Genomic DNA, 26026 nt, shown 5'->3' on the forward strand with positions numbered 1-26026 from the left:
GACATTCGCGACCAATTATATCACGCTGCAGGACGTGCGGACCAATCAGCGTGCGATATTTAAGATACTGTTATGCCAGCCTCCAGGATTTGTAGTTATATTCTGTTAGTCACGTGACATGGCATTTGCTCCACCCCGCCCGTGGCTAGAATACCGTCAGCGGGAGAGGTTGGCCTATCTGGCTGCGCGCTCCCGTAGGCGGGTCCGTAGACCGTGGCGTGCGGAGTGACCAGCAGCCTCCGCCGCCGAGGTGGAAGTCAGACTCGACCCTTACTCTCCGGTGCATGTGGTGAGAACCTAGCTGCCAGCTGCAGTGGGCACTGCATTCAGTACGATGTTTATTGTAATCTCCTTATCAGCTCTGCTTCTGACTGCACAATCTCTTAGGCTTCTTGCGATTTGTTAGCTGCTAGAGGCTATCGGGGCATGCTGGGATCTTTAGTTCCACGGCAGCTGTAGAGTTTAAGTTGTCTATTTGTCCATGTGTTACTTTTGACATGTGAGGTTTACAGAACCTTGTCTGACAGCCCTGGGTAACATGTGTACATTGTACCAAGTAATTATACCATTGTTCTTTTGTTTTGGGTTTCAGTAAGGTTATCAGGTTAGAACGGAGCTATTGTTATTTTCATGAGTTATTGAACCCGTTTGTATGTCCGTCAGCTCTGAGACATATTCATGTGACTCCTGTTTTCATTTATATAACGATGATCCAGTTGAAGTGAATGAAGGATTTTTTTTTTTAGGAACCTGTGAATTGATTGTCTTTCAGAGATGTCGCACGAAGGCAGACTGATTTGAACTTTAACTATCCCGGAGACCTTTGTGAAAACTGTTGTTCAGCTAACCATTCAAACATAGTTCCTACCATTAGACTGTCATTTTTCTAGTACTATTTTTAGCATAGAACCAAATATTTGATCAGTTGATATAGGTTAAAGACAATTTTTTGTTGCATGTTTATATGTCCCCATTTCATAAATGTACTTGTTCAGGTAGTGTAGATCTGACTGCATTTAGGGGCACATTTATCATTTATCGGACAAAACGAGAAATACTTATCAATCCTTATCGCATGGATAAGGATTGATGTATTTCTCAAATTTATTAAAAATGAAACACAGAAACAGCAGTTCCGAAAAACTGCTGTTTCTGTGATAAAAAAACCCCATACTCACCACTGCCTCTTCGGTCGCGCTGGCTCCGGATCTCCTCCTCTTTAGTGTACTTTCAGTTCTTCATGCAACTGCGCATGTGCCGTCCGGAGAGCTTGAGGCTGTGACAGGGAGGGATCACAAGATCACTCCCTGCCCATGCGCTGTCCAGCTCTGCTCTCCGGAGCAGAGCTGGACATACCGAAGAGCACAACTTTTACAAGTAATTCCTATGATGTACGCCAGCTTCAGCTGGCGTACATTAACACAACAAGTTCCCGAAAAAAATATTTTTTCGGGACTTGTTAGATTGCGGCCAGGAGCAGTCACCATTCTGTTGAATGGTGACTGCTCGCAAAAACGATCAGGAGTGCAAAGCAGCAGATATCAATGATATCTGCTGCGATGCACCTTTAATAAATTTGCGGAGAGCACATCCTGGCCTAATTTACACGGTAAGTGCACGATAGTGCACTACCTTGCTTTCTTAAATATACCCCTTAGGGGTCTATTTATGACCCTATGTTTTTTTCAGTTGAAACTTTTCAATCCTTATCTCCTTGATAAGGATTGAAAAGTAACGGCAATGTATTAAAAAAAATCTCAGGGACAGCAGTGCCGATAACCTGCAGTCCCTGAGAAGTGATTTACCAGGGTATCGCAGTCTTATCTCCTTTTTGATAGCTGCGGTGATCTTCTCTTATGTTTGTTTTGTTTACTGCCCATGCGCTGACTGTAAATGCCAGGCATTTCATCTCCCACTGTCTGTTTCTTGTGAGACGGACAGCATTACTGAAGAATCAGTAAATTAATGAATGAATCTCTACAATATATATGTTTAATAAAATGTACATTAAGCTAGATGGGTATATTTCATGGTAAAAAAAAAATAATAAAGGTCTGGAAAAATAACATAAATTTAACTAAATGAGTGCTTTACTGTAGTTAATATCAGAGGTAATAGCAGAGTCAATCTGTCTCATCCGTCTCTCGGCAGCAGTGACCAGAGCAGTGAACTCTGGTGAACTCTGGCATGTGACTGGGAGGGATCACATCCCTCCACCCCTCCACACAGACGCCGACCATCTCTGCTGAGCTGACAGGTAAGAAAACATTCACTTGTGAAAATGTACGCCAGCTTCAGATGGCGTACATTTTCATGTAGAAATTGAGAAAGATTTCAATTGCCAGATGTTTTTACATAGCGATACTGAGCGCTCCCCATACACTTATGGGGAGCGCTCAGATAAACGGTAATAGGTGCAAAGCAGCAGATATCTCTGATATCTGCTGCGATGCTAGCTTAATACATAATGATTTTACCGGTAAAGCCCCGAAAACGTCGTTTTCGGGGCTTTACGAGGGGGGAAAACTTTAATAAATAGACCCCTTAAGATGTTATTAAAGGACCATGCAGTTCCATAACCCTTGTAACACAAGCATTATTACTGCACTTATCTGAAAACAATGATCCACTAATACAACTTGTAAACCTGCATCCCAGCAGTTTTTGTGGAAACATGTGGACGTCTATCAAATTTATGCAAAAATTACAACGTCCCTTTTTGTTTTTTGCACCTGTACCTTGTAGGATCTCTCTACTCAATTTCACCTTGATTGCATGATCAATGTGATTGCTAGGTAGACTTACCAGCATAGTAACCTGAAAAATGTCAAACTCTCCCGGGAGATGTCTCAGAGTTCTAATTGCGGCGGCTAAAACAATCTGGCGCCATCGCAAATGCTCTGGGACATAATACAGGCGAGTTTTATTTGTCATTTTACTGTGTGCATGCATTATGTATTTTGAGTGAATAAATTCCTAACTCTCCCCAGGACAGCGAGTTGAAATTTCATATTTCTCCAAATTAATGAATATTTTTAGGTGTATTTGGTGTCCTGGTAGAAGAGCACATTGTATGAAGCTTTGGCCCTCTCTACCTCTTGTGTCCTTGTCCTCTTTGTAAGGTTTCCTTTAGTTGTCTTCTAATGTAGTTGCTTTCCCTATTGTCTCTTATTGTATCGATTTTTAATGATTCTATAGTTTCTCTTGCCCCTTATTTTGTACAATCTGTTTATTATTTGTACAGTGCTACAGATTCTGTGCTGCCTTATAAATAAATGATGATGATCATATATGACCTCTAACCCACTGTATTGTATATTCTATAGTTTGTATATTGTATAGTCTACAGTTTGTTAGGTTTATGATATATTTTGTTTTTTTATTTCCTATCATTGTTTTCTGCAGGAAGCTTGCTTGTGGGGCCCCACTGAGTTTTAAAACTCGCATGTGTATTCACTGATCTCTTAAAGGCCTATCTGATATTGTATTCATTATCCAAGGACTGCTTTTTATTTTTTTTTATAGCATAGGGTGGAGAAATGCCTCTAGGAAATATGTTGCCATTTTAGCTAAATAAAAGATGAGTGGCACAATATGATAAAACCGAGCAAGTAACAGCTTGTGCTATTTAATTATCTTATCGCAGTAGATGCTTCCAAGCAGAAATTCTGTACAATTATTGTTGTGCGTAGTCCAAACAATAGCTCCTAGCCATGTGACTCCCATAAATGAGGACATTTTGGTTTAAAAAAAAAATAAAATACTTTGTTTCACACAAGGGCATATTGCATTTTTCCCAGAATGGGCACACTACCAATTTAGATTGCCCTCTGGCTTGTTATATAGTGGCATAAAGCCAGGTAGCTAGTGGAAACTAGTCATGCGTGACTTTTTCCTGGATAGGAGTATACACCTGAGGGGCACTGTGATGGCATTAATAAATGTACTTAAATTATCTATTGAAATATAACTTTCTCATTCTTCCATTGTTAGCTATACAAACCAACTACAGCTAATGTGAGACACGATTCAGACATGGTGGATTTTGGGAAGTGGCCTTTGTTCACTTTGCTCTCACCCCAAGAGGTAGCTTCTGTTCGACAAGCATGTATTTTTGGTACTTGTGCCAATGAAGTGATCTACACCACTGACAGTAATGAGGTAAGATGGAAAGCCATTTCAGCTGATGCTTGTGAGGCCTTGACTTGTCACACAATTTAACAGGAACACATTTCTGTGTGTGTAATATATATAATGTAAATGTACAGTGTGCTACTTGAAATAAAAGATCAATGGTGCTATGCAAAATATAGGCATGTACTTGTTTGTTTATGCAGATATACATTTACTGGGTAGCATGCTAACATACCTAGTCATAGCTAGCAATACCTGTCCAGAAACTGACCAGCATAGCTGCACATTATACTGTTATATGTAGGGCTTAGATCTCACTTAACCTTTAACATCTGGTTGACTTTTTCATTAGCTGGGTATTATGTTGATGGGGAAAAAATATATTAAAGACCTTTATTGCCTTAGGGTGTTGTCATCTAGGTGCTTATTTCCTGCTTTTATATCCTGTGTGGTTTTGTTTTGCCCTGTTCTGTTGAAATGAATGGTTTACCTAGAGAGTGTCACCAAGTGCAGGTTTCCTGCTCCAACAGCTGTTTAAAAGTTGCCAGCATGCAATGTTCCATTTACATTGTTTTGACAATACAAATGTTTATAGTAATCCATTGTTTAAGGGTTTTGTACTACTGTGTAACAGAAGGGCTGAGTAAGCCATTTGAAAGGTTTGTGCAGATTTGGGTAGATGCAGTTTTCTCCCCAGTACCTGTTTCCTCGGTGCTCTACCCAGCTGTTTTTACTTGCAATAAGCTCCAAAACGTTTCATTATTATTGCAAAGTATTACAACAGTCCCCACCCGGCAGCTTCTTAATGCCACCTGGCTGGCAAAATTTTCTGGGGAGAACACTGAGATGTAAACTTCCCGAATATGAATTAAGTATGTTTTAAAAATCTCTTGCTTCATCCCAGAGCTACATTCTTGTCTCCATTAGCTAGGCCAGGGTAGTTACACTAGCTAGATTGCTAGGGTACTTTTATTGGTGCTGACTAATCACTTACTGGGCATATTCTGAACTGCTGTCATTCTATTAATGTCTTGTAATGATGCACAAGCTTGTCCATTGTTATGAATGCATATATACATACGTATGTGTATATTTACATTTAATTTTTTTTACTGAAATATAAAAACCGCTTTATGCTGTGATTTTTCTTCGATTAATTCCAACCACAGGGTTACTGCCAGAGGTAGCAGTGCTATCGCCGGAGGTAACCCTTTGTTATACTGGTGAAACGGAAGAAAACCCTATTGCTGACAAACACCAGTGCCCATTAATACACCTAATGATTTGGAAGAATAAATACATGGTTCATTTCTGACTTAGTATCTTGTACTTATTACTTTAATACTTTGACTGCTCAGACTGCGTAGTACATTACAAATTCTCTTTTGCAGGTATTTGCATTTGGGCAGAATTGCAGTAATTGTCTAGGAACTGGAGATAATCAAAGCACTATGACACCAAGAAGACTTGATACCCTTTGTGGCAAGAAAATAACTGGCATTAGTTATGGAAGTGGCCCACATGTTCTGCTCTGTACTGAAGGTATGATAGACAGAAAGAAATCAAACAATGTACATTCTTGTGCCTCAGCAATCTGCAGGTAATTAGTTGGCTACATATCTTAGCTTGTATGCTATAATGAAATAGTGCACCTATCCTGGTTAAACATGAGCTGTAAATAGGGTCTCCATCTTGCTATATATTTTTTTTTTTCTTGTTTGCTTGTTTTTTTTCTTCTAATTTAGCACTTTCTTTACTTACTATATATGTTCAGTTAATAAGGGGAAAAAAGCTGCATAAAAGATAAGTTGAATCTATATAGGAGTTGGTATTCACATTTTCAATTACAATAAACCTAGGGTATAACAGCTTGGCTTTTTGTGTTTATGCATTTTGGAAAGTTGAACATTCTCTGGAGTCCATGTAATCATTTTATGTTTATGGGGTTTAGAAAGAGTACAAATAACACTAAATTATTTTACTGTGCTTCTGCCAGCATGTAGTCTACTGAAAGGGCAGCTTAGATTTCCTCTTCGCCTGCTGTTTTTACTTCCTGACAAGCTAGAATGTTGTGGTAATGCTAACTAATGAATGTTTTGTGTAGATGGTGAGCTTTATGCATGGGGGCATAATGTTTACAACCAGCTTGGAAATAGCAATACAGTCCAGGGTACAGTTCCTATCCAGATCTGTGTTGAGTTGCTGACAAAGAAGGTGATGCAAGTGACTTGTGGCTCTCATCACTCTATGGTCCTAACTGCAGAAGGAGAGGTAATGTGGTTTGTTATAATTTGACATTGCAACATTATTTAATGTATTGTTAAAGTCTACCAGTTGCTTACAAACAGTAGAACTCATTTACCCAGTGCAGAATCCTCTTTGGTGCCACATTGCTTTGTCTGCGTAACTGCAACTAGTTTTCTCCCAAAACATTAATGTGCAAATCAAGTTGTTGTTTGCAGAGGATCGGGAGTTTGGACTGGTTGATGGGAAGAGTAAACGAGGAGGACACTCCTCACCGTATGGAGTAGGTCCAGCAGAATTGGATAAAATATTTCCTTTTACAGAGTGAGATTTAATTGACAAGGTGTAGATAGCACATTTTTTTAAGGGGTGTTCCTCCACAAATGTACATGATTTTTTGCACTAGTTCAGAGCTGCTAAAGGTTGGGTATCGTCCTTTCAAGGTGCACTTTGCCTATTGCAAACAATTCTTCAAATACAGGAAATCTCATGTGTTGCAGTCCCAGTCCAGTCCCAATGCCCCCTCAATCTCATCATTTATTAAGTATTCTGCCAGTAAAATACATTGAGTCTTGTTTTCAAGTATTTCCTGGATACATCGTATACAGTTGTGACCTGATAACCAATAGAAGACATTAAGTATTACAATCGAACCTGCTTATAGAACAGTGCCAGAAGTTTTGAAAGATCTTACACAGATGGCAGATTTAAGTGGTGCCTCAGGTAGGATGTTCCTGAAATGTAGAGCCGGTAGGAGAAGGCCAAGCGTCCAGATTCCTTATTGAATTCTGGAACCATTAGCCGGCTAATGGATGTAGATCGTAGCTTATTAATACTGTGCACTGCAGTGGTAAGAAGTCTGCTTAGGTATTGGGGTAATTTATTCAGACAGAATAAAATGTTCTCTGTCTGGACTCCAGGGACAGCTGGCCTAGATCTAATAAGTCATTGTCACAGTGGTGTCTCTTGTAGTTAGACAGCAAAGCAAACAAACTGCAGATTGAGTTGTCAAGAGGATCAAGCTTGCCAAGGTGAATTTAGGAGGCTGTACCATACACTACAGCCGCATATCTCGCCATCTTGGTTGTCTCCCGTTACCGACTGTCTTTCTGCCATTTCATCTTGGATGTCTTCTTGCCAACTCAAACTCAGTCTTTCAAAAACAGAATTATTACCACCCAAAAACAGAAGCTTCCTGCCTGACATTTCTATTTCTGTTGACAACACGACAAGAAATCCCACCCCACAAGCTCGCTGCCTAGGTGTAATCCTTGACTCGCAACTATCCTTTGTTCCCCACATCGGCTCTATCATGTTACATACATCTAAAGAACATTTCCAGAATACGCACATATCTCACACAAGACACTGCAAAAACTTTAATTCATGCACTCATCTCCCGCATCAACTATTGTAATTCCCTCCTTACTGGTCTTCCCAAAGTCAGACTTGAACCCCTACAATCTATTTTGCACGCAGCGGCTAGATTGATTTTCCTTGCAAACCGTTCTTCCTCTGAGTCGCTCTGTCAGTCTCTACATTGGTTACCTGTTTTTCAACGAATCCAATATAAAATTCTTCTAACATACAAGGCCAACAAAATTGCAGACATACATCTCCTCACTTGTCTCAAAAGATCTCCCAACTCGACACTTCCTTTCTGCACAATATCCGTGTCTCACTTTCACTCATCACATCATCCCATTCCTGATTACAGGAGTTTTTTTGGGCTGAACCCACTTTCTGGAATTCCCTCCCTCGCACAAGAAGACTTTTCTCTAGTCTTCAAACCTTCAAGTGTTGTCTGAGAAGCCATCTCTTCAGACAAGCTTATGATATTCCTCAACCAGCATCTTAATCTCCCTAGGTTACCCTATTACCACCCTCAACACAGCTAACACAAGACAACCCTCTGACCTCTGTGACTGATCATACAATACTGATTGCTGTGTGACTGATCATACAGCCTACTCAATACTTTTTACCTTTGCATTCTAGCTGGATCAATGTGCAATATGATGTAGCACGTGCCCTTGTGTTTTAAACTCCCATTGTCACATAGATTGTAAGCTTGAGAGCAGGACCATCTTACCTCTCTGTATGTATTACCTAATTACCTAATATTGTTTTATTAATGTTTGTTCCCAATTGTAAAGCGCTATGGAATTTGCTGGCGCTATATAAATGAGTGGATGCAATAAATTTGTCAACTTTGACTAAGACCATAAACGATGCATAAGATCTGTCTGGGTGTTGACATTTGTAGCAGATTGCATTCTGTGCGTCTCCAATTCTGTATTTTAGTTTTCGAGTAAAGGAAGTCTGAAAGATTTTATAGTTTTTCTTTCTAAGTAATGGAAACCAACTGTTTCTTTATCTTGCGCTTTCAAAATATCTTACAAATGTAAATGTGGGAATTTTTCTACTGAGTGTGTGTATATATGAGAACATACTTATTAAATCCAATTGTTTCAGGGTATTGGTGTGTAAAAATTGAAAATGAAAACTTAGTCCTAGTTCCAGTTTTGAAAGTTACCTTTTTGGAAATCATCGGAAGGCAAGGAATATCTGGAAGCAACATTTTGATTTGGAGCGGATTTCTCCAAGCCTTACCCACAGAATAAATCAAAGGGTTACCTTTGTTAGCTGGGGGACTAATAGGGTTGGAGTGCAGTAAGGTGTGTATCTGGACTAATAGCCAGCTTCAAGTCAAAAGGTGTGTGTGTGTGTGTGTGTGTGTGTGTATATACCTCTTATCCAGCCCATGACATATCTATACTTTGCAGCTATTTTCCGTTACTATTTGGTAGATTTACCCCACTAAGATTAGGGGTTTCCTGTAATCTAACTTTTGGGCACTTGTTCAGCCATATGAAATTTTTAAGGGATTTATTCAAAGTTTTGATGTCTGTTGTGGGGAGAGTTATTAGCATTTGTATGGGGTATAACAATTGTGGGAAATGTATCCTCTTGACAAGGTGACCTCTCTAAGTAGGATATAGACAGATGTGCCGGACTGAAGCTCATGTAATGTTTTGGGAATCTCATTCAGAATATCTACAGCATAATCCTGAGCGGTGACTTGGTAGATTTAAGCCCATATATCTAAGTGTCCCAGTAGTCCATGTAAAAGGAAAACCTCCATCTCTTTATTGGTTTTGTGAAAAGGGCAATGACCTCTGTCTTGCTGCTGTTAACTAAAAACCCTGTTGTAGTTTCATATTCTGCCAGTTTTTGCGAAATAGTATGACAACCTACAGATTATGTAATTACAAAATATAGATTATACAGTAGAACTGTAAAACAACAACTTTAAACACGTTATCTTCAGTAAGTTAAACTCTGTCCTCTGTATAGCATAATACTGTTTGTAACAAGGTGTAGAGGAATAAGCACCTGGGTGTTTTTGTTTCAAGGTGCAATATCAGAGTTCTGCTTGTTTTTATCCCAGGTTCAGAGAGCCGTCCTATGGTGAGTGATTTGTCTTCCTTTGCAGTACTCGCTATCTTCGACATGCGTTGATGTCAATAGTATGGTATACACTGATGTATAACCTTGGCTCATTGACTATGTGGAACTTATTTGTTCAAACCTTTGCAATCTGACATAAATATATTTGTATGCAGTCTTGATATATATCTATAGTTTGAATGATTCCAAAAGTAAGTTGACATTGAAACTCTGCTCTACTAATGTTTATATACAGTTATACAAGTTAAAAAATAAAAAACACAATAAGTCATCTAATTATTCTTCCTTAACTACATAACAGAAACACAAGACTATTTGACAAAACGCTCAATAATTAATACACATAATGTATCCTTGCAAGAATATAAATGGTTATAGCTACCTGTTGATAACATAGGATCACCCTCTCATTTCAACGCCATCTCCTCCTGCACTTCACTTATTGTACTCCTTACTCAGTGCAGTTAAGGAAAAAGAAGCAATTAACTTCATACAGTCACATATTTATACATCATACCTCCCTATATCATTGAAACTTTTCCCATCATTTATTTCCTATGTTTTTCTTTCCCATAATACAATCTTCCAGGTCTCTAAAACAAGAGCTCATAAAGACTATTTTTGATGTAAATAAGTACCATATAAACTTGTCTGACTGAGTTTCAAGAGTTCCAAAACCAATTTGGATCATTCTGCCCCAAGGTGACAGGCAATGGGGGATGTCATAAACTGTAGTCTCTTCCTCACTGATGGCCCTTTTTGTAAATGGCTTAACATATCTAATGCTTACTATAATATATATATATCTATATAACATTATCTATAATCTGTTTAAACAATTACCCTTACTTCTGCTACATTAGTTTATTAAAACAATTACCTATATGGTAACACAGCACAGAAAAAGCCTATTTTATATCAGATGAGACACAGCTGTTTTGTGGGGGCTTCATGTTTTTTTTTTTAAGTTTTTTTATTTACACTAAAACATCCCTGTTGGCGTTTCCATCACATTCAGGTAGCATTGCGGTACAACACACAAAGGTGAGCAAAATTGCCACGGTCTTGAAAAACACCTACCAAAAGCTGTACATGTCTGCTAAGGGCCCATACTCACCACCATCATTTATTTGTATAGCACCACTGAATCCGCAGCACTGTACAGAGAACTCCTTCACATCAGTCCCTGCCCCATTGGAGCTTAGTCTAAATTCCCTAACATAGACACACAGACAGAGAGAGAGAGAGACTAAGGTCAATTTTGATAGCAGCCAATTAACCTACCAGTATGTTTTTGGAGTGTCGGAGGAAACCGGAGCACCCGTAGGAAACCCACGTACACACGGGAAGAACATACAAACTCCACACAGATAAGGCCATGGCCCCAGCGCTGTGAAGCAGAAGTGCTAACCACTTAGCCACCATGCTGCCCTATACTCCCATCTGGCTACTGATTTGGACAAACTCTGCCAACCTAATCTGCTGAGAATAGACTACGTAGATCTGCATATCACTATGGCCTTATCCAATAACAAGGCACCTGGGCTAGATGACCCACTAATTGAAAAGTGCTCCTCAGATAAGACAAGGGTCATGCTGCTCAAATCCCTTATTAGTACACTGCCCATATGGCATTGCTGGGTCCAATTTGTGGGTAACAGACCATTTACCACTGGGTAAGGCATGTTTCAAGGGTGTCCCATATGACCAGCAATATTCATGGTGGCAATAGAGCTGCTGGCCCTAGTAACTAGAGATGATGCACATATTGGAGTGGAAAGAGTTGGTGAAATTGCATTATATGCAGATAACCTTATCTCTTTGTGTGAGAACCCTTGTTAAGTCCCTTTATTAGAGTTAGTAGAAGAATTTGGCAAATACTCAGGAGTTAGACAAGAGGAAAACCGCTTTATTCCAGTTGATTCTGAGAACTACCCTCTAGAACTTCTACAACAATTGCTCCTGATGTGGGTAGTTTCAGTATCTGAGTGTCTAAACTGAGAATATGTAAACCTAGATTTATTCCCAGTACAGGATGCACTCAAAAGTAATGTACATATATCATCATCATTTATTTATATAGCGCCAACATATTCCGTAGCGCTTTACAATTGGGGACAAACATAGTAAACTAATAAACAAACTGGGTAAAACAGACAAAGGTGACAAGGCCCTGCTCGCAAGCTTACAATCTATTGGACAGTGGGAGTTTGACACATGAGGTGAAGTCTACATTTGCAGTCGACCCAGCCAGACTGCAAAGGTAAAAGTGACTCATAAGCTAAATGATCCTGTCGCACAACAATGGTGATCAAGGGGTAGTTGTATAACAGGTGGTAATGGGATAATGTACTGAGGTTAAGAGGGTGGTTGAGGAAAATATATGGAATAAATGACCTATTGGTAACTGTCAGTCAGTTAAAATGTTTTTTCAACCTAATTGCTTTCCATTCTCCAGCATGGCCTTGTGTATACAATGAAGAACATTTTTAGTAAGGTGGACAGATACCTCTCCACTGTGATATAGGTGGAGATAATTTAACTTTGGCGCTCCTTCCCCAACACCTTCATGGTCTAGCACTCTCTAATTATGATTCTGCTACTATGCAGCCTAACTATCCCATCTACGAACATGTCAGAAGGGTACATTATCAATGGACTCTCCATTCTTCTGTCTGCATTATCCAAGCTAACTCTGTACTGCTTTGTGATATTCTCGTTTGAAATGTTATGTGGCGTGTGTGTGTATATAACCCAATTTTGTGTGGCATGAAAAAAGACAGTGATGTGTGGAATTGTTTTTTTTTTTTTGTTTGATTAAATTTTATTTTAACGTATTGTTACTATTTTTTTCCTATAAAAAAAATAAATAAAAATGACCTGGAACCCTAACAAACCCCCCAAATAGGAAGTTAAAACAATCCAAAATAGCACTTTCTTCACATCAAGCCTACGATAGTGAAGTATAAATGATGGATCTTACATCCCACCACATATAGGATATAGCTTTCTCTTAATGGTTTGCCTCTTCACACATGACTTATCCCCTGTCTCCCACTCCTACCCTTTTTTTTAATGGGTAACAAATATTTTTCTCTGCCACAATTCTCAAGCAGATATTAAATTAATGACCACTGTATACAGGATTGTGTTTGATGTGCAACAAACATACAAAATATGGACAATGTGCCCCTGAACATATTAAATGATGTATAAACGTGTAATATGGGCATGGAATATTTGTAATGCTAGAAAATGAAGGTTTTCTACATAAGGGATTATCACATACTTTGGAGCACCCTTCCTAAAAATCTACTGAAGCCCATTTAAAGTTTCCTTTGTTCTGCTCGTGGCATTATCCTCCCCACAACATAGTTTAGGAGATGCCTGCATTGTAACTCCTAGAATAAGCACTTGGTGATTGTCTTTCTGTATGACAGTCACTGGAATGCTGTAATTGACTTTTTTTTTTTTTTTCTTTTTCCCCTCTCCCAATTAGGTATTTGCGTGGGGATATAATAACTGTGGCCAAATTGGTTCAGGGACCACTGCAAATCAACCCATTCCTCGAAGAGTGTCTGCCCAGCTACAAAGCAAGGTAGTTATAGCCCTTGCAGCTGGACCAACTTGTTCTATGGCAGTAACAGACAATGGACAGGTGAGTTCAGTATACAGTTTGCTTCCTCTGCATGTACTGGTTTTCAAAACTACTTGTACCTTGTGTATATGCTGCAAACAGAAAATAGAGTATACGTTGGGTGCATGGAGTAAGCTTAGATTATCAGGACCATGTGTAAGCTGCTGCATGTCGACCTGGTTGCATCTCTAAGCATTTTGCATTCTTGACTCTATATTCTGGGAATTCAGGGATTGTGTTGGCACTGAAGAGGTTTGCTCCCCTAAATGCCCTCTGACATTCTCGCTTCGGAGACCTCAATATTATAATGGATGCAGACCTACGTTATTTCTCACTATATAGAGGGGGGTGAATTGAGGGAATCAAAATCTGAGTAGTCCTTTGAATTGCAATGTGTTTGGTTAATTTGTAAACCTGTTGCACTTTTTCCCAGGTTTATGGCTGGGGGTACAATGGTACTGGTCAACTTGGAGTGGGAAGTACTGGAAATCAGCTGATCCCCTGTAGAGTGGTATTTGTCCAGCAAGTCTGTGTGGTTCAGGTAAAATTCATACTTGTTTTGCTTTAAAAAAAAATATCTCAGTGTATTTGTCATACACTCCAATGTTACAACAGCTGCATACTTTCAATTTATTTTTCTGTCTGCCCTACAAAGCTCTTATGAAATGCCTTGATATAAAGACATAGTGCAGACTTGTCACCAAAGCATCTGATCTCATATTGGGGACATTGATCTCTTGAGACTAGAACAAACATTCTTACATATTGGTGGATATCCAGTTATAAACTGCACAGCTCTTACTACTGACAGTTCTATGATAAAAAGCTGCCATATTTTCATATTGGATTGATTTGTATTTTTGGCTCTTCTATACAGACCTCTTAGCGCCTCTGTACTGCTTCTGTGGGGTAATATTGATGTGGTTGCTGACTTCATACCTTGTTTGAGTATGTAATAAAATACACTATTGACTGCAAATAGTAGTCACTCAATATGAATGAGCATGGTCCCTATCAATGCTAGGGCCTAGTGAATTGATGCAATATTCAGCCAACAAAGTGACCTCCTCCACTGTGTAGGTGACAAGTACACTTTAAAACCATAAATGTGTTTTTAAAAAAAAAAAAAAGCCCAACATAGAAAAACAGAAATTGCACATTAAAACATCAGTGGATACAAATGCAGTGAATAGATGGTGACATGCAGCCAAATAGATGGAGGTAAAAATATACTGTACTGGGACACGATTGCAAACCTTTTTTTTTGCGTCTGAGTACATTGTGCAGTTTTAATACAGCACAAAACATGGATGATTCCAATTATATATTGCTTTCATGTATTGTACATTTTCAGTATTTTGACAGAGCACTCCGTAAAACATGTGTGCCTATGCTGATGTATTATGAAGTCTGTTCATTAATGAAGGACTACAGCTAAGTGTTATGAGTAGAGCTGAAGGGGATAACAGTCAAACAATAGTATATTCTATCATGTTTCATGATGGTTGTAACAGTCTAGCGCTACACTCTTCTCTATGCTTATGGGAACTATAACTTTTAGCTATCCTGCAACATTGTCTTTGGGAGGCATATGTTTATGCATATTCTTTTCAGAGGAATAATAAAACCTATGTATGTCCCTCTGTATTAGTCGCCATTAAAGAACTTCATGCCCACAAACTAGCTTAAACACATGTTTTTATAAGTTGGGTACTCTTTCAGTTCTTGTACCTGGCATTGCCCAAGCAGGTTAAATGTCAGTTTGAACTTTGAGTACTTTTTTGTTTTTTAATGGTGCTTATTACAGACACATGCATGTTTTTGGTTTTTTAACTATTAAAATAGTATAACATTTGTGAGAAGTGGAGTTTTTCTTGTAAAGAATATCTGAGGTTTTTTACAAATCCACTACCTTTTAGATTTGGCTTACTAGAGTCTGAAATACGCTTCCCACTGGTAACTGGTCTAGGAATGGGCACCTCCCATGAGTTGCCTAAAGCGCATTATATCGTGTGTTCCTATATGTAGTATGCAGATTGCTGGCGTGTCCAATCTTGATTACTAAAGAGCTGAGTCTGCTCTGTTCAGAGCAAGACTGTGCTGCATGCCAGGAAAAGGCAAGTATCGGTCCAAAAAAATACATAGTTGTCCCATTTGGGTGCAGCAAACCTTTAATGAAAGTGACAGTTTAAATTCTTTCAGTATCGGTATATCCTGTAAAACTTGTTTTGAATGTGTGGTGCATCAAATACTCATCTCGCACAATGCTACAGCAGTAACATTAAAAATACAAATCTAACTTCATGTCATTTTAACTTCTCAAATGTCTATGTTAATTTCAGCTAGTGTGTGGCTATAGCCATACCTTGGGATTGTGTGATCAAGGTTTTCTCTACTCATGGGGGGCCAACACTAATGGCCAATTGGGGATCGGAAACAAAAGCAACCAGCTTTCTCCTGTCAGAGTTGACACAAGTGAAAGGTACTTTTTTTTTCTCCCCCCTTTGATATATTTAAAGACAAGGTTTGGCCAGAGGGATTTGGGGAATTTTCCCCTCCCCAACCGTTTACTCTAGAGGGACCAACAAGTAGTGCGAGCAGCGTGTGCTATTCAGCCCAACTAGTATACTAATTACGCAGCATAGCTAACTCTCCTGCCGGATTAAATCAGATTCAATTAAGTGTCTTTAGTAATACTCGGGTATATAATATCACAGAGAGTTGTAAAAGGTTGTTTTGGACACTTAATGGCAGGTTTTAAAAAGCAGCTCTGCTTCTGATGTCTGTATTTTGTTCCCAGAAGTTCACTGAATAATATATGAATGCTATTTATCTCACTGCAGCGTAATATGACTGATCAGCAATATGGTGTAGTAAGAAATTCAGTGCTTGAACAATAAATAATTCTTGCTCTAATAGACACTGGATTACTACTTTTCAGAGTTGACCTAACAGGGAAATAGCACATCATTATTATGGGGGCCCAGACATATTCAGAGGTCGGGTTCTGTCCCTTTTAGGCATGTGATCGCACACCTACTGGACACTTGTCATAATTTCCTTGTTTAAATTCTAAATCGACAAAAAGGGATGATTTTATACAATATCAAATAATTGGAATCCTCTTTGGCTCAGTGATATATTTTTAAGCTTTAGGAAAATCAATTTGTCAAGTTTAACTCCCCCCCCCCTCTCCCACACAAAATCTGAGATGCATGAACATTTATTTTGAGTCACTTTTACAATGTCCATGCATCTTAGTACATCTGTAAAATATCTCTTATTTCTACAGGATTGTGGAAATTGCAGCCTGCCATTCCTCTCATACCTCTGCTGCCAAGTCCCAAAGCGGACAGGTTTATATGTGGGGCCCGTGTCGTGGCCAAATTATTCTTGCCCCTCATCTGACAAACTTTACTTGCACAGACGACGTGTTTGCCTGTTTTTCAAACCCACCTGTGATGTGGCGCATGCTCTCTGTAGGTAAGTCGTCATGGCTGCCTTGTTTAGTGACATTGAATATGATCAGTGGTTTATGGAGATCTACTTTTGTCCTGGAATATATACAAGATACAGAACCACAAGTTAAAGCAACTTTCTGTGAACAAGCCCCTTCCCCCAATTCCTAAAACTGTTTTCCTTATTGGTGCTGGCTTTCACCTAGAAGCTATGCCGAGGAAAGAGCAGTACAGTGTAATCGCAGTATTGCACTGATACTGTGAGCTTGCCTAGTACCACTTCTTGGTGAAGCACTGTAAGAACGAGGAGATGGAAGGAGGGATAAGTTAAGTTACATGGTGGGCGTCAAAGTACAGATTTTAGTGGCCCTTAAAGATAGATTGGAGGTCAATGTATGGACAGAAATGTATAGATATATTTTTGTAGTATGTAGAATACAACCTTGTATAATATCTGTAAAATACCTACTTTTGTGTGTTTGATATCACTTATACATACGGGTGTTTGAAATATTTAGAGACCTTGCACATTTATGTCTTCTGCTCCTTATTGCATGTAGAACCTGAAGACTTTCTAACGGTTGCTGAGTCTCTGAAGAGGGAATTTGATAGTGAAGAAACGGCAGACTTGAAGTTTAGTGTTGATGGAAAATATATACATGTTCACAAAGCAGTCTTGAAAATACGGTAATTTTTATTTGTAGCTGTAAAACTTTGTAGTCGTCTGTGTGGGGCTCTGTTAGCTGCACATGAGGGGCTGGATTTCCTCTTCTACCATTAAGCATGGACAGGTAACCGCTCAGGGTATCCCAGCTCTTCAGAGGGGTCACCCTGGTTTTCTGGGTCTACTGTTGCTGCCACACTAGTAGTAGGTAAATTGTCCACAATCGTGCCCCAATTGCAGCAATCCCCAGTTTAGGCTTTTCGAAAGAAGAACCACACCCACAAGACCTTTCCTGGACCTGAGACTTTATAATGCTCTACACTTCACTTCCCTCCACCTAGGTGATTCCTACTTATCTTTTCCCTGGGATTCTGGTCTCTGTTGTACTGGAAGATATGTCACTTAGGATCAGTATAAAGGTGCAGTGGAATAACTCTTTAACTTTTCCCAGTGTGTTAAACATGGAGCTTGCCCCCATAGCAAAAGGCCAGAGCTGGACCAATTTCACCAGTCATGTGTGGCCAAATTTAATCTATGTATCCTATTGATTTTTCCTGAATGCTAAAACTTTACTTATAATAGTTGCTAATTTGCTCCAACATATTTCTGTAACAGTCTGTCCCACCTTGAGTTTGGTCAATATATTGTAGGAAAGCACGGAATATATTTCATTGTTCAGTTACATGAAGCTTATGTCTGGCAGTGCTGTCATAGAAGCAGAATTATCTTTAATAATCACAACTTTTTTTTTCTGTTAGATGTGAACATTTTCGCACGATGTTCCAGTCTCATTGGAATGAAAACTCCAAGGAAGTCATAGAAATTGATCAGTTTTCGTACCCTGTGTACTACGCCTTCCTACAATATCTGTATACTGATACTGTGGACCTGCCACCTGAAGATGCTATAGGTATCAAAATTAGATTACTAAAATGTATTTTACACATTGCAGCTTCATAAACAGACTCTGTCTTTGGTTATAGTTTTTAGTATTCCCATTAAAGGTATATTTTTATTTTTTACTACTGGATATTTTTATTTTTGACCACAATGCATTTTGAAACTACTAGTTGTGGGGGATAGGTTAAGAATGAAATTCTTGCAAGTACTCAAAGTAGATAAATTATTCTTTAACACAGTCCGTGAAGGCTTTCATATTAAATCTTTATTTTATGTCACACAGGATGTGGGGAGTGGTCAAGACCTAAAAACTAGCAAAATGCATTTTTCTACAATTCGTTGTATAAATTCATTTTTATAGCAGGTGCTACTTTCACTTTTTTTAAAAGACATTTATATGTAATCATTGGGTGTTGTAGTGAATGCCCTCGCAAGTATGCCATTGTAATGTGCCTGCTCTTTAGTATTCTTAATGCCTCCCATTGTTTCCAGTTGCCTCAATTCCTTTTTTATTCTACCACCAGTTTATGTAGGTGGTAATACAACCTACATAAAGTTCCACTACTCCTTTCTGGAACCCAGGGGCTGCTACATGCAGGTATTTCCCCCAGGGGTCTTCTGGCTCTTCTATCATAGAACTGGAATGATCAGTATCAAACTGCAGTCAAGAGCTTGCGATTGGTTATTTTGCTTATACAGCCCTTGGTTTTCAGTAAGGGTTGCAAGAGGAGGCCCAAAAATGACCATGTAGGAGCCCCCAAGGCTTTGGCTATGGGGAGGCATAATTTAGTAAAAAAAAAAATATTGTTGGTGCACCTGTTGACCTGAAATAACCTTCCATCATTCACTACTACAGTATGTCAAATTATCTATTTTACTTTTTAGGTTTTATTTAACTTCCGTTGTTTTCTACCTAATGCAAATGATATACCATATCAATGGTGAGATTGTCCCATCCATTAAGTGACCCCATTTTACAAATCTATGCAGTTAATAGACAGCTGACATTGCAAATTACAAACCTAAGGTAAACTGGGCCTTGCTCATGAGTGCTTGCAATCTAATTGGGAGAAGAAGCAAAACTGGGAAGGTGTAGTATGTTGGGCAGCACAGTGGCTAAGTTGTTAGCGCTTCTGCCTTACAGCACTGGGGTCATGAGTTCAATTCCCGACCTTATCTGTGTGGAGGTTTTTATGTTCTCCTCGTGTTTGCGTGGGTTTCCTCCGGGTGCTCTTGTTTCCTCCCACACTCCAAAAACATACTAGTAGGTTAATTGGCTGCTATCAAATTGACCCTAATCTGTCTGTGTATGTTAGGCAATTTAGACTGTAAGATACAATGGGGCAGGGACTGATGTGAGCAAGTTCTCTGTACAGCGCTGCGGAATTAGTGGCGCTATATAAATAAAGGATGGCGATGTGTAAGGGCAGTCTGGCTGATGGTGTGTTGGTCAGAAAAAGCACTGGTGACTTAGAGAGCAGAAAGTTGAGGAGTCGGGGTAAACTGTGACTTCTGGAGGAGACTGGAGTTAGAGTACCAAGGTGTGCCCCTTCAGTTGCAGGCTCGTGAGATAGAAGCTAAGAAGGCATTCGGGATGAGCATAGTGTGTAGTTGGCAGAATACTTTAAAGTATTGTTTGAACATATTTGAGTACGGTTGCGGGTGGTATTTTGAACTGTACCCTGTGGTAAAAGGAGCCAACGCAAGGACTAACAATTGTGCAAACCAGGATTTGTGATGAGCTATGAGCCTGACAGTAGCATTTATAGTGGGTTCATGTGGGAACTGTCAGAATTGTAGTAGTCAAAAATCTTGGTGGCATTTTATATATTAAAAAGTATCTTAAAGATTTGGTTAGTCACTGAATAGAAAAGGTCCTCAAGTACCAAAATATCTTTGTTTAAAGGATAGGAGAGTTGATCTATTTGGCTGGGTCATTTATCATCCCACAAATGGAAATCTTCAAGATATGACTTGGTGGTACCTGAGGCCTGGAGTTGGGAATCTCTGGTATAGAAGGCTCGCAAGAGGTCCTACTGAAGAACTACATGTAGAGACCAAATATGGGTTTTGTCACATTTGGGTGATTAAAGTATAATTCCACCCAAAACTGAATCCCATCTGAGTTCCAATACTTTCATTAGTTTAATTTTATTCATTAAATAGTAATAAATATAACTTGCCTTAGGTCTGATGATCCTCCTAATGCACAGATTACCTGATGTCGAACAGTCTAGCAACACTCTACTTGTTACTTTTACTTTATTTTATGCTTAGACATCAGCGTGGTGTTCCTGACTTGACCTGTCCATTTTCATTTCATGTGCTTTAGATTGGAATTCAATACAGATGCACTAAATTTCCATCTTGTACTTCTAGGGCTCTTAGATCTTGCTACATCTTACTGTGAAAACAGACTAAAGAAGTTGTGTCAGCATATTATCAAGAGAGGGATAACTGTGGACAACGCGTTCTTACTACTCTCCGCTGCAGTCCGATATGAGGCAGAGGTAAATATTAAGGATGTCCTCTTTATTCTTAAAACCTCCGTTTATACAAGCTTTATTTTTTTTTGCCCTGAATATTGCACCTTTGACAATATGTACACTAGGCTTTCATTATAAATGTATGGAGGATCTACATTATTATAAATTAGGGCTTTTAGTGTTTAAAATGTTTCTCACCACTAATTCTGTGCTGTCCAACTCGAAAAGGCTGCTAAATTCGCAGCAATCAGCTGGACTTGTTTCTGCTGACAGGCAGGGAGTTTGGACACCTTTGTTTTCATTGTTGATAGTTTGTTTTATTGCATTGCTTCTGTCCTACAATAGGATGTACAGCATGTACATTTCATAGCACACATTCTTTCTTCCAGCTCTGTAGTCATGTGCTGGTGCCAATATAAAGTAAAGTATCTTCTGACATGATCGAAGTGATCGCCTTCTGAGAAATTAGAATAATTACAGGGTTTGTAATTTTCTTAAGGCAAATGTTTGATCTGAATGGGGGACACAATTTTACAAAAAAAGTCTACCTTACATTCTTACACTGATATTTGCACTGGTTTTGAAGTTTTACCCCTTTAAAGTTGCACTTTTTTTTAACAAAAACTTGCTTTTAACATTTAAATTGCATTTGTAGCTCACCTGATTTTGAGCTAGAGAGTTGGGCAATGTCTCATTTTAAACCTCTTTATGGGCTTTCATATGATATATAAAACACAGCAGTATGTTTAGATAAAAATTACAAATATTGAAAATGTTATTTCAAAATTTTGATTTTCTCAAAAAGCCATAATTTTTCATTTGAAAAAAACATTTCAAAAATTGTTCCCCCAAGTTTTATTTCGGGATCATCTGCTACAAGAGCTTTCAGTTTTGAGTCATGAAAATTGTATTTATAGGGACACTACACATCTGAGAAAATCGACAAAACAATGTTTTCCAGTTCTTCATTAGAGGAATACACGTTCCTCTTCAGGTGTGTTTGGGGACGAGATGTTACAGACAGCACCTGCAGGCGTGTGAACTTATGTGGAAAGACACTTTAATGGTGTTGAATAGGCCCACCTTTTACTGGGACAGGATAGGTTTGGGTAGGCTTTAATTAGTGCTGAACACTCCTTGCTTGAGTTCACCCTAATCTTACCTGACCCTAGACCAATTTGTGTCACATTTGAAAAAGTGAAGTGTTTAATTACAGTGGAGTATCAGACTGGGAGAATGTGTGCTGGGAGCAGGGAGGAACAGCAACTTGAAGAAGGGGTGCTAGGAGGGAGAGACCCAGCAGACTGGGAGCATCACTGTACTCACAAGAAGCCTCATGTATGTGATGGGCTCCTCTAATCAGAGCTCAGCACATGCTCCTCTCACCCCTCAGCAGAGTCCAAGGAATGATTTCTGCAACTTCCCGGCAACCCAATCAGTCTGCTGTGGTGTTTAAATCGGTTTTGTGCAGTGGTTAGAGTTTAAATTGGTTTAGAGAAGTAAAGATGGAGGAAAGTGACAAGTACCTTTTTTGTGTCAACCCATTTAAAAAGGCTGATCATACTTCTAATGAGATGCGTTTCAGAATGGATGTGTACACTATTAATAAATGCCCATAAATTGTGCCAGTTGCCGAAAACAACTTGGGACACTTTGAAAAGAGCAAGAGGGTCATTGTTCAGTTCCTCAAGATAATGTAGTATCAGCTCCCACTTATGTAACTGCTGTCTGACAAGAAATGGTGGCTCACATTTATTCTGGAGAAAGATGAAAACAGCGATAAAGTGACAGTCCTCCATCCAGCTGGTCCATCACTATCTTTTTCATACCCCAAGAAGCCGAATGTTTTATGGATTACGATGGAAATGTTCTGTGTAAGATGAATCCATTAACTCCAACAGGTGGAATGTACACCCTTTCTGCAATGGAAATACTAAAAACAAATGAAGCCTTCAGGCAGTTCCACCCCATCAAGTAGCACCATCCATCCAGAGCAGCAGCACCAAATGGTAGTGATCTGTAGTAAGCTTTCTTATATGTAAAAGACATAAAATTATCACAAATGTTTTAAATATTTCTGTATAAACATACTGTGTCATTGTACATAATATACATCAAAGGAATTGTTAAAGGAGATAAAGTAATGAACAGGCCTAGATAGTTCTCATTTTCATTATTTTAACAAACAGTGCAAAGGGAAAGCTGTAGCAGATGATCCCACAATAACACTTTGGCTATTAACAACAAGTAGGAAAAAAAATGGGTCTTATTCTGCGCTCCCTTAAATTATGAAAGAATAATGGCTGCCAAACAGGAGAAAAGTATAGGGAACCTACAGTCCTATTAAATCCACATCATCATTGGCATTTATAGAGCGCCAGCAAATTCCGTAGCGCTTTACAATTTGATTAAATCTACAGCTCCAAAGAAAACCTCCCAGGCGCTTGGTAGGTAGATAGATATGTGTGTGTGTGTATATGAACAAAGTAGACATATGCTGATTCATTCCCAATTAGTTAAGTTCATAAACCAGGTAAATACATCTGCATTTTAAGATTATTTAATAAAGCTGGCCAGAAAGCAAGTACCTTAAAAAGCAGCAAGAAAACAGAACAAATCCAGCATGGATATGTCAGAATATCAGCAACAGGAGTCACAAGTCTCTTGTGAAATCTCACAAATGTCCAGGTATAATACTGGAAAACTGATATTATAGCCAGAGGAAGATGGTTCACCCACAGAGTAAGAAAATTTACTTTTTATAAGCCTGCAGATCTCAAGGAGAGTAGAACAGGAACTGGTACTTTATCCAAAGAGGCTGTCTTTATGTTGTCCTGTCAAAGTTCCTCAGTCCTTTTAAAAGTGCAGTTAAGTTGAAACAGGTCCACCTCCCGAACCTTCTCCTGTAAACATAAACCTCCTCGTTCCATGGAAACGATATCCAGTACGGGTGTACAGACATGTACACCAAATTTCATTACAATCTGAAACTGTCAGTTTGGAACCCTGTGTTGATTTGCTGTGGAATGACCCTATAGAGGAGTCTGCAGAAACATCCGTCCTGTGGTCAGGATGACATTGTTCAGGCTGCAGCTTTTCTGTTTGTTACCTCTCTGGTTTTATTGTGTAAACTGTTGAGCATATCCCCTTTGTCCATCAATGGAAAGGACTGCTCTAAAAGGGCAGTTTACAGTGTAACTTATATTAAATGTTCAATTTAATAGGAAATATTTTTATAAACTGAATGAGCTCTGGAATTGTCGATCTAGATTTTAAATTGTCCTTTTCTTTACTGCAGGACTTGGAAGATTTTTGCTTTAAATTTTGTGTCGGCCATTTAACAGGAGTGACGCAGACCGCGGCATTCTGGCAAATGGACGGCACGTTGCTGAAGGATTTTATTGTGAAGGCTGGAAAATGTGGAGGGTTTAAGAACTGACATCTGCTGTTATGTGCCGGACACCATTATATATATATATATATATTTTTTTTTTTGTTTGTAATCCATTTTGTATATCGGGCATTAAGTAAGTAATCCAAAGTATGGAATTGCCAAAGTTAAGTTTACTGAAGGAACAGACTAAAACTTGCAATTTCGTTTTTTTACTGATACCACTATCTTAAACAAAATAAAAAATAAATAAAAATGTAAACATTCCATTTTAAAATGTGAAGTATTAAGTACATGTTGGATGTAGGTCGGCCACCCATGTGATGTGGTTTTGCGCACAGCAGATGGAATCTGAGATTATGCACTTTCAGATGCAGCTACTGACACCGTAAATAGCAAATATTTTACTTAATTGCAAGTACAAATGACAACATTAAAGTATCAACACTTAACGGTCCTATAGCTCAAAATCTATATTTCGTAAGTAACTAAATGGGAACTCTCTAGTACAGGTAAAGTTGTTGCTTTTGGATAGAATCAATAAGCAGAGGTCTGTTGTATTGTTTTGAGGGGTTTATTAGATACAATTATCTGACAGGGAAGATCCCCTTGTCAAATTAAACTTTTTTAACTCTGCAAATTACCTGCACTTTATTCAGATAATTGATGCTCAAGATCTTAAATGTAGATAAATCTCACAGCGCGCTTTTTTTTTGTTTAAGGCCTGTTGCACAGACACACTTATATTTACTGCTATGTACTGTTTTCAGGACACCTGGACAATTTGTACAGGGACCAGTCTGAGCTGCCATCGTCTATTGCCTTTTACAATATGTGAACGGATCTCTGCACAATTACAATATGTGAGCTATTTGAGCTTGGGTGTTGATGATCACCTATTTTGGCCATATATATATATATATATATATATATATATATATATATATATATATATATATATATATATATATATATATATATATATATATATATATATATAATTTCATACTCCTGCATTGACTTACATTGAGAAAGAATCCAAAAGTGCACTTTAAATCTATTACTCGAAAAAGACATGAACTGTACCTGTCAACACAGAGGCAGTCACGTTGTGTTCTGAGCTCAGTCCTAAAAATGCAGCCTATTAAATCACCAGAAACTAGTGACATCACTGAAGCTTGTGGTGTCACTGGGTCCTGCTGAATTTATGGGAACCAGTCACCAATAAATGGCTGCCTTCACTACGTGAAGGTGATGTACACTTTTAACGGCATGGTTGGAATTTGTCTTGTATCTGTTTTTGTTAAATAATGTTTTGAAAATAAAAAGTGGATATATTTTATTTGGTTAAGTAAACTTGTCCATTTATTTTTCATTCTGGCTCTTATTTTGATTCAGATTCTTATCTTTTAGTTGTTGTCCTACAAAAATGTTTCTATCTTGCTGACTAGATATTAAGCTCACTTGTATCGCTACTACCAAGTTTGCTTTTCATTTGTTAATCCAGGTAAATTTCAGACAAATAGGGGGTGTAGGGAAAAAGCAAAGGTTGGCCCCATATAGTCATTTGATGTCGCATGCAGCAAGTTATCACCCTTTTTTAATGCGTTTTGTACGAGGGATTGGTTGATAACTTTTGGC

The 26026-nt window shown here is 38.6% G+C and overlaps 1 protein-coding gene and 1 pseudogene across 2 annotated transcripts; one reads left to right on the forward strand and one right to left on the reverse strand.

The window, feature by feature from the left end:
- LOC142139809 (tripartite motif containing 13-like) overlaps positions 1 to 26026 on the reverse strand; it is a 693488-nt pseudogene that overhangs the window by 272315 nt on the left and 395147 nt on the right.
- Positions 135 to 25352, forward strand: RCBTB1 (RCC1 and BTB domain containing protein 1). 2 transcript variants are annotated; one of them, XM_075199078.1, is made up of 12 exons: positions 135 to 289; positions 3994 to 4161; positions 5526 to 5676; positions 6239 to 6405; positions 13349 to 13507; positions 13920 to 14027; positions 15829 to 15968; positions 16779 to 16969; positions 17505 to 17631; positions 18367 to 18518; positions 20888 to 21018; positions 24293 to 25352. In XM_075199078.1, the coding sequence occupies exons 2-12, from the start codon at positions 4036 to 4038 to the stop codon at positions 24431 to 24433; spliced, it is 1593 nt and encodes a 530-aa protein (XP_075055179.1). In that variant the 5' UTR covers positions 135 to 289; positions 3994 to 4035; the 3' UTR covers positions 24434 to 25352. The 2 variants fall into 2 exon arrangements, with proteins under 2 accessions (XP_075055179.1, XP_075055180.1); XM_075199079.1 differs by lacking the exon at positions 135 to 289 and adding an exon at positions 310 to 329.

Source organism: Mixophyes fleayi, chromosome 2 (genome assembly GCF_038048845.1).
Source record: "Mixophyes fleayi isolate aMixFle1 chromosome 2, aMixFle1.hap1, whole genome shotgun sequence".
In the NCBI taxonomy this organism is placed as follows: Eukaryota; Metazoa; Chordata; class Amphibia; order Anura; family Limnodynastidae; genus Mixophyes; species Mixophyes fleayi.